The following is a 10299-nucleotide window of genomic DNA, read 5'->3' on the forward strand; positions in this document are numbered from 1 at the left end:
TGGCAACCATTTATTGACTCTCAAGGACATTCCACTGGACCAGATAGAAACTATAGAGACCTATAGAGGCTAACTATACTCTCCCTCCTGTAATGATCAGTAATGTGAACATGGCTGAAATCAGATTCACATTTAATGCAGAAGGTGCCACAAATGGCAAAAGTCATACGATTTGATAGTACTTTCAGCTCATTGGCTTTTGGCATTGTGCAATATGTCCAGCCATGTCCAAACATATTTACTTTTTATATTTGACTGTTTATCATGTACCACATTCAGTTATTTCATTTAAAAAAGAGACCCCTTCATCCTCACATCAAGGTCATTCTTTCTGTTGTTCCACAGTGCAAAATGATTAGTCAAATAATAATTCTCATTTATTTATCTGGCTCTTGAAAATAAATAATACACATTTTACAATTACAATTACAATGTCAGGTCATGTGGATTACCAGGCCTACATTTGTGCTTCCCGAAAGGGGACATTTAAAACAACTGGAATGTTTCTAGAGAGCATTCTAACAATATTACAGTGTCTCGCTGTGATCTGGCACTCTCTCTCTTTCACAAACACAAACATGCTCAAAGGGATCTTATTGCTGAGCTAAATAGTTCTACATGTCAAAATAACAAATTCTTTATACAGAATATTTGATTAGAAGAAGCATGCTGACTTTTATAAACTTGTATGTCACCATTAAAAACACAATCTTGTTCAAAGATGTTACAAACAGGTTATATTCAAACTCAATGGGCTGTATTAGTTTGGTCTTTCTTTCCCGTTTATTATTAATTTACCCAGGATTTACTTATATTGGGTGATGCTTTATTGTATATTCTCCAGTTTAAAGGGAAATTGAATAAGGCCTAAAATCCTCTGTAAGTTTAAAAACTAAATTCATTTTACTGCTTCACAATAAATAGGTAATTGCAACATCATTGTCTACACCGAGGAACCATCATCATAGCATTAAATGTAGAGATGTAATGATACATTTACTCCAACAGATGGTGCAACAGTCCTTTACGCCACCATACTGCCTCCAATCACAGTGCAACTACAGCCATGAAGTATGTACATGGACTAAAAGTATATTTATAAAAATAAACTAAAAGTGAACAATCAAAAAAGGTAAGACTGACATGAAAATGTCATAGGGTTTAATTATAGTATGTGTTTTCTATTTAACACAACAGTACTATTTTGACATTACCAGGAAGGTTATGTTTTTCACATGTTGTTCTACAGTTTTGGGCCAGTATGATTAATGTGTCAAAAAAAAGTAAGAATCATACCATTTGCAGACAGTTCATAACACAAATCCATCTGCCTCTGCTGAGTTGCTTGGCTTAAATACTTTGGGTCACGCTTGTAATTTATTGACTGAACCACTAAACTGAGGTCTGAGCAAATGATGTGGCTGGGTGAGCAAGAGCACTTGTTTACAAAGAGAAATTGATCTGGTACATATTTGCAAAAGACCACAGACTTCAGGGGTCTGGAATGAGCATAATGTGGGTTTGGTATTGCCATAACTAATAAATGTAAACAATAGAAGCATATATCTACTGTTATTTATATCTATTTATATACATATTTACCGTCACACAAAAAGTTGTACCTTCGAAAAGGCAGCTTTGCAGGAGAAGAAAATTTCTACTTAGATTTCAGCTTTTACTGGAAGTCAGTGTCAAAGTCCCTTGGAGCATTTCTATTGGTCCTTTCATCTTGAATTGTTGACAGAATGATATTATTATATTACATTTTGCTGTAATAAACCCCAGCAAAAATTGAGATAAGACAAGATAGATTCTTGCGTGACAGTCACAATATATCACATACTACGCATATAGCCCTTAAAATCTACTTATAATTTTTAAATGCAATATGTGAGGTGCTGGAATCAAAAGGAAGACTATTAGGCACGTGTTCTGTCTCCAGAGATCACCTGCTGCTCTATTCTAGAACAGATTTGATAGCTATTAAAAAAAACATACACTTTTTCATTGATAACTCTTTGTATGCGATCTGAGGTCTGTACAGTATTTTTGGTGGCTGGTGGGATAGTCAGAGGAGAAGTCTGTTAATCATTTATTGAAGCTTTTGCTTTTTTTTTTATCTTTATCCATATCCTTGTATGCTCTGTGTGTGTCTGTGTGTGAGTGTGTGTCTATTTGAGGCTTAAAAACAGGGAAACTAATGTTCTTTTGGCAGTCAGTCCACTGCAGTAGTGGTGCGGGAACAGCAGCCTGGAGGACGCAGAGCTGCCATTAAGCTCCTCCTCCTGCGCTGGCTCTTCCCTGTGCTGTTCTGGGACATGTTTGTGTCCTGTCGGGCAAGCTTTGCTGCTCTTACTGCAGTCTCCTTAATCTGCAGCTCCAGGTGCTTCTGGATGGCCAGGCCCAGCTCCTCTGGGTCCACCGAAGCTCCATAAACCTCCCATGTCATGCCTTCTGCATCCCACTTCACCTCCTTCACCGGTGACTTCTGGGATGCCGAAGGTTTGTCTGTTCCATTCGTCCTCTCATCCATCAGGCAAACCTCTGGGAAAACATGTTGGGGCGGCCTGTCGGAATCCATCTGAAGTCTTACCTGGACTCCGACGTCCCTCAGCTCCTTGCTGGAGGTCATGGTCCCTGCCTCTCTGGTGCTCCTGCCTTCTTCCTTGAGTTGATGCTGACTCCCAGCCTGGCACAACGGACTGGGCCAATTGCAGTCAAGGTTACAGCAGCGGAGCAGCCTCTTGGCGTCCAGCCCTGTCTCGCTAACTGAAGAAATAAGCGGAGGGAGAGCCAGCAAAGCTGGGCCACCCATCTGGCCCCTGCAGTCTCCCTTCATGCCAATTTGCCGGGGCAGCAGCTGGGCAGGAGCTGGGATGGGCTGGGGATGGCAGTAAGCAGCGAAAGTGTCCTCAAGAGTTCCATGGTTGTATGAGCCACAGCAGACAGCCGTGTCCATGCCAAGATCTCCTGTGAACTGGGCAGTGCCAGAATTACAAATATGAATACAACAGCTCTGCTGTGTCGGGCTTCCTGAACCGGTGCTGCCTGCCCTGCAGAAGGTGGTGGTCGTATTGCTCTGCTGCAGTTGCATGGCTTGTTTACAAATAAATGACTGGAGAGGTGCTTTTTGATTCCTCCCCAGACAGTTCGACCCACCGGTTTCACAGTGCAGAAGAGGAGCAGGGCATTCGTTCTGCGTCTGCAGGCTATCCGAGTTGCTCCTCTGAACAGAGAGCTTATCCGGGGCCAGGCTCTGCTCTCTCAAGTCTGTATGTGAGGCAGAAGCATTCTCCTTGAATGCCAGAAGTGGCACTTGCTCATTCCTATGGTTCATGATTTTTCCTAGCTGTAGCTCTACCCCCTCTGATATGTGGACCTCTGCAATGCTGCGAGGACGTGATGATGCATTGCGAATAGATAAGCGGTCAGATCCACGATGAGTGACTGGAACTCTTGGCTTTGCTTTTAGTTGGCTGTCATTCTCCAACACCCTTTCTGAGCAGGATACATCACTGGAAGTGTTGTGGAGCTCACCAGGCTGGACCTGGTCCTTTACCAGTTCAGTGGAGGTCTCTAGAAGTGGTAGATTGCTGTCATTCTTGGTGGGTACTTCAGATGAGATGGCACCTTCTGGTGCGGATGGTTCTGACACAGGCCACCCACTCTCCGCCATCGAAAACTAAATAATAAACAAAATTAATAGGATTAGATGCAATTTGTGGTCCAAGAATAGTGCTAAAATACAAAAAAAAAATGAATTTGTAACTGGAACTTAAAGTAAAAATGATTGGATTTATACAATAAATACTGAATAAATCCATTAATTTGTTAAAAACGCATGTATGTAGATTTCCACTCCACTGGGTCTGTGGATTAGTCACCTAATATCTCTGAAAGGCAGATTGAGTGAACAAAAGAATACAGAGTCTTCTAACAGTGGACCAAGATTAAAGAAATAAGATTAGCTCTGGATTAGCCTCTGTAGATCAGATCACAATAGAAATTCAGGATTATATACTTGCCTTAAGAAGTGATACACAGGGTGATACAACTGTTTGAACTATTTTTACAAAGGCTTCTTTAAAGATAGGGAGAATCTATTTAAGCTTTGGGTTTTATAAAGTAAAGATTAGACAAACTAAAGATTACATCCCTAAATAACCCTATTTTAAACGGTATAATATGCTCACTGTCTGATTCTTGTTCAAGGCTGATGAATTTACTTTTTCTGTGTGCTTATTCCATAGATAAGAGTATTAGTCATGCCATAAAAGGTTTTAGGTGCATCTACGTTTCACATGGGTTTCCTGTCTCACCTCAGTCTCAGGTTAGTCCCCGTATGTAAACCAGTATTCACATTATTCTTATATTTAGAAAGGGTGAATTACTAGACCAACTTATTTGATTCTCTAAAAAAACATTTTTGAAATAAAGATGCATGACAGCTGTGAAGAATATCTTAAAAAACTTAATTCACATAAAATAAAGATTGTTTACTCATTTAAAAGTTTTAACGCTTACAACACTGCGTCCTCGCTGCTCACTTACAACTCTGTCCCTCTAATCCTTTAAAGCACCTTTTTTTTAAGCTCATAATTGAATGAATTGATAAAATAGAAAAAAACTAAGCTAATTAAACTTTCCCAACTAAAGCTAAAACAGGCTTCCTATATTTCAAAGAACTCTTTTATAACACCAGGAAACACCTGGGAATCTCCTTCCACCCTGAGCCACACTCTCTGTGATTAGTGCTTATATTTGTTTCAAAGTGTTTTTTAGCATCAGCATACCTAAACTGCTAAATATAGACATATCAGATACCACTGCTCTCTCACATGCTGCTTAGTTAGCAGTGTGGAGGGCCATTAACCGCCCGCACAGCCCCAGGTGCTATTGTAATTCAATGAGAATCAACTGACTTAGTGGCCAGGCTGTTTTCGAGGTCAATGCACTTCAATTTAGCCAATTTACACAAGTCTGCAAGCCTGCTGGTCTTGGACATGCAGCAGCGAAAACCTTTGTTGTACAACATTAAAAAACTGTTAATCCTTAAATTACTAGTCTTATCTAAAGTGCACATCAAACACATATATATATAGAAAGTATAGAAATATGTTTGTAGTGTACATAGTGAAATAAAAGCTAAATGAGAATTTATTAATATAATGTTTTTTTTAAAGGTTCCTGACCTTTTTTCCTCCTCCACAGAGAGTGAGAGTGCAGGTACCTCTTGTTAAGCACACTTACTCAGGGCCTGCATGCATTATTCTTCTTCCATAAAGGCTAAAAATACCCAACAAGGGAAGGTCCCTGCCATGTGAAACCACACACTCACATAAACATTCAGAGGTGCCAGACAGTCAGCTGTCTTCCAATTATCTCTTCTACACTATCAGTCGCATTACGCTGTTACTCTATTACACTATTACATCATTACATTAATACACCAGCTATAAATATTTTATTATATGTATTTTACTCTGAGAATGTACAATAAAATCACTCTTACCCTGTGCTGAGAGAATCCGATGAGGCTTGTTTTCTCCTTTTTCTTGATCTTCTTCTCTCCAGCTTTTCCCTGCCCCCTCTCTCCTTCTCTCTCTCTTTATTCTTTTCTTTTCTTCTTCTCTCTCTCTCTCTTTCTTTAATGTCGGCTTGCAGTCATCCCAGCATCGGCTGTGCATGCAGGACCTTGAAAGGGGACGGGTGTGCACGCAGACAGGCGGGTAGGCAGGCAGGCAGGCAGGCAGGCAGCGGTGTCTCCTTCCACTCTCACACACGTACACTCACACACACCCACACACACATATGCACACACACACGTCCACACATCCACAGGTGAACCCCCTCCCCTCCTATTCTCTCACTCAGTCCCTCAGACCCCACCCATTCTGGCCTGTAGTCTCCTCCCACTCCGCTCTAATGTTTCTTCTCCAGCAGTAGAAAAGGATGGAGGATGGAGCCTCGGGATAATCTCTTCTTTCATCTGATTACAAACCCGCCTCGCTCGAGCATCTTCAAATCCCCAGACCGGAGGGAGTTTAAGAGGGTGTGTATGAGGAGAACCGATAGAGAGAGAGAGAGAGAGAGAGAGAGAGAGAGAGAGTATAATGTGTAGTGGAGCAAAGGGGGCAAATAGGGCTGAGTGGACAGCTGATGTGAAGCGGGTATTGACAGTGGATGGATGGACAGCTGATGTAAGGGTATGGTTGATAGATAGCTGGTCAGTTTATCAGCATCACAGCATCATCTTCTGCAGTCATCTGAAAACACAGAAAGACAGAGAGAGAGAGAGAGAGAGAGAGGGAGAAGTTCAGGCCTGGAAAATTTGCCAAAACTGAATCAAACCAGCCCCAACACCTGACACGCTTACGTATACACACACCGCAGGACTCTTTCACACCTATTTCCTATTTGCCCTCACAACCTCTAGCAGCTTTCTCTCTCTCTCTCTCTCTCTCTCTCTCTCTATTTCCCTCTCTCTCCCACCATCACTCCGCTCCAGTTGCTATGGAAACAGTATTGCTCAATGGGACCGGGATGAATTCTGTTCACAGTTTTTATTTATTTATTTTCTCTCTCTCGCTATTTTTTGTGTAAGCCTCACTATGAGGCAGCACTGAGGACAAGCATCAGGTCAGCAGGTAATGAGGAATTCTCATCTGTGCGTCCCTGACAGGAGGTTACTCGCTGAAGAAAGGGTAATATAACTGTAAATGTAAATGAATTTGTTCACGAGACATCTTCACACCTTCTGGATGTGAACAGATGGATGGGGTAGTTTTCTACAGCATATGCTTACAATTTACCACCCGGTCAAAATATGAGAATGAGGTTATTTGGAACGATGCCATAAAACCATTTAAAGTAAATTTGTAATTGTGTTTTAGGGACCCAAACATTACAACAAAGGTCATTAAAAGTAGTGCTATAATACTGTAATTTTCATATACAATAAGGCTGCTGTATGCATAAAAGCAAATATTACACTACTTTAAAAGAAGTCTATCACTGCTTATCCATTTATCACTGTTTGGTTTGGGGCAGGTTTCTGAGGCTGGTAACTCTGACAAACTTATCCTGTGCAACAGAGGTAACTCTTGGTCTTCCAAGACCAGAAAAAAAATCAGTTAAAATTTCAAATTATACAAATTGTTTATTTTGATAAAGATATGCTTATTAGCTAAGGACGCTCTACCAGAGCTGGTTTATAGAGACTACCCACTTCATATCTTTGCTGTAATATCAGAAAATGATGGCAAACTGCCAACAGCAGCCTATGAGTAAGTGAATCCAAAATGAATGATAGTGAATAAGAGAAACTTCTAAAAAAAATGTTTTTAAGAAAGTTTAAAGAAAACTTATAACCTATATATTTCAGTTTTTGTTCTGTAAACTTGTCTTAGGCAGTATCCGTAGGTACTGTTTATAAATTTGTGGGTACAGATTATTATTCTGTGAGTACAGTTTTTTCATCCGTGGGTACAGATTATTATTCTGTGAGTACAGTTTTTTCATCCGTGGGTACAGATTATTATTCTGTGGGTACAGTTTTTTCATCCGTGGGTACAGGTTATAAACCGAAAGTATGGATTGCTAAACCGTATGTACAGATTTTCTACTTTCTACTTACCATATTTCTGTGATTCTGTTTTGTGACATCAGTTAAAACGCTATACAAGTAAATGATATTAGGAAATTTGATCTGAGTAAAGTGATTTGCTTCTTTCCTGTTGCACACAAGCTAAAGGTAAGATACCTTCTATCAGGGATTCCCTCTCAAATTTTGTGCTTTCACTGAAGAATCCCATTCATTACAACAACACAGTAGATTATATGCAGTATTTGGAAAATATTGTCAGACATTTTGAAGAGGTAAGATCATATATTTTCAGTTTTATGTAACACTTCATATGATGTGGTTTGCTGGTTGTAGATGTAAAGCTGTGATGTAACTGGCTGTGTGTAAGTAAGCCACAGAGCTGGCCTGTCACTGCTCTGGATAAAGATGTTCCTCTTCACCACTGAGCTAGCAGTATTTTCTCCAACTCTAATGGGATGCTGCAGTTTTCACTTCTTAAAATGAGGTCACATAGTACGTTTTGTTCTGAGCCTTAAATATGAAAATTAAACATATTGTAAGGTTTTAGAAGTACTTATCCGTTGTAAATGGAATATGCTGTATACATTTTCACATATTAAAAAGGGGTTTCTCTAGTCACTGTTTAAAATATGACATTAAATATAAAACATTTCTTCAGGATACAAAACTGTGTTGAATAGTGAATCCTATGTGTATTTATTTGTTTTCTTTGATTTAATCCATGCGCATCTGGGCTAACCCCTCTCCAGATGTTGAGGCCGTTCAAGGAAGACTCCTATTTGTAATCCCTCATCTATCAACTTCAGCTATTCAGCTATTTCATACTGTACAGGATCTCCCAGCAAACAATCAAATGTGTGTCCCCTTGTAAAACCCTAATTGATTTTTTTATTATTTATTTTTATCTAAACAGAAAAAACATTAAGGGTGATTTAATTTAATAGCACACATGTAGAGCTAAAATTAAAGGGCCTATAGACATTTTTATAGAAATACAAATGGCAAAAACTAAGATCATATTGTCATATGCCACAAAAAAAAACTGAAAATGTACTGCTAGTACAGCTGTCAATTCAGTCCTTTACCCCGACCCATTTACAAAAAAGTATTAAATGAAGCTTAAAACACTGAAGCCAATTAGAACAGAGCTCATTTAAATCACTTTATATAAAAAAATAATGTTAATGTAAAATACCAGTACAACAAATATTTATAGGTTAACTGTAGGTATTAAAAAATGTATAGAGTAAGCAGTAAGATATGGCCAGTATATGAGCAGTCTAATGAGATTACATAATATTGGATCTTGTAACCTTTCTGTCATGCCAGGTCGCTACAGCAATGTACAAATGGATTATAGACATAAATCACAAGCATTCTGATTCTCAATCCCCAACAGACGGCTATAATTCATTCTGTGTCACAGGACTGTCAGCTTTTGTCACGAATTAAAGATTTATTTTGGGATTTAGGATTGAATCCTTTGTATTTTACCTTTCCTGGCACCATTTTTATTATAATTCTTTACAAACAGTTTATAAAGACAGCTGGTCGGATTTTTTATATCGTTTTTCTACACAGAACTTCATAGTCTTCCAAAGGGTATAGTGAATCTTTTTTACACTCTTAAACACAGAAGTGCCAGAACAGCTTATCTGGAGTGATGCAGTAGAACAGGGTGTCCAAAGGCCTGAAGTGGCGGAATGCTTTCAGTCTAATCCAGCAGTTGGCCTTTCTTGCTAATGGACTCCCACTACAGGTGGAAAGTGGAATTTGTGCTTTGAGGCTCCCCTGAAGAATATATGAACAAAACTATAACTGTGGGGATCTGAGTAGTCCAGCAGATTAAAGGCCAATTTATACTTCTGCGTCAAACCTCCGTGTTAGCCCAGACATACACTACACATAGCTGCAAACCTTCAGATGCCCCAGATAAAATTATAGATTTTTAAGCACGAAATTACATGCTTCCATACTGTATATGGAGCCATTTAGTTAAGGTCTTTTATTTAATATGACTTAATCTAACTTAATCTTTGAACTTTATTCCATTCTTGGAAACTCCATTGTGACTATGTTGACATTGGCAGCAAACAATGGTTCCAACTCATAAACAGTTTGACGCATTTATGTACAGAGTACAGTTCAGACATAGTGTCTCAGCACAGTATCAGCACACCCAGATCAAGTCTAGCAAACTTCTGTTCTTCTATTTAGTCTAGTTAAATACATTTACAGCAACAAATCAGAAAAGACACACAAGCTGTGCATCACTTTACATCACTTTTACATCATACACAGAATAAGGCAAAGGTTTCTCTTACCGGGGTGAGAGAAGTTCTAGGCACAGTTCTGGAGTGTAGAGTCTGTCTCAGGACTGCTTTAAAATGACTGCACCTGTTGGCCTAAATGACGCTGCTGCAAGCAGGTGAGTCATTGCTGTTCCAAAGGTAACGTTCCTCCTCTCTCTCTCTCTCTCTCTCTCTCTCTCTCTCTCTCTCTCTCTCTCACACTCTTTCAACCTCTCTCTCACTATAGCCTGGAGGAAGGATTTTTCTAAGGCCTTTTCCACATGAATTACTGCAGCCAGACCCACCCTCATGGCCCTTTTTGTGTGTTCGCATTCTCACCTGCACAGGTGGCGTTAAAGCACAAAGAGCTTTCAACAGGTATTCAGTTTTGGAGCCATCCAG

The 10299-nt window shown here is 39.6% G+C and overlaps 1 protein-coding gene across 1 annotated transcript; it reads right to left on the reverse strand.

The window, feature by feature from the left end:
- Positions 1-355: 355 nt before the first annotated feature.
- Positions 356-10046, reverse strand: si:dkey-191g9.7 (uncharacterized). The gene is made up of 3 exons (XM_007258712.4): positions 9931-10046; positions 5513-6266; positions 356-3682 (listed from the first exon to the last, which is right to left on the reverse strand). The coding sequence occupies exon 3, from the start codon at positions 3674-3676 to the stop codon at positions 2216-2218; it is 1461 nt and encodes a 486-aa protein (XP_007258774.3). The 5' UTR covers positions 3677-3682; positions 5513-6266; positions 9931-10046; the 3' UTR covers positions 356-2215.
- Between the last annotated feature and the right edge of the window lie 253 nt (positions 10047-10299).

Source organism: Astyanax mexicanus, chromosome 7 (assembly GCF_023375975.1).
Source record: "Astyanax mexicanus isolate ESR-SI-001 chromosome 7, AstMex3_surface, whole genome shotgun sequence".
In the NCBI taxonomy this organism is placed as follows: domain Eukaryota; kingdom Metazoa; phylum Chordata; class Actinopteri; order Characiformes; family Acestrorhamphidae; genus Astyanax; species Astyanax mexicanus.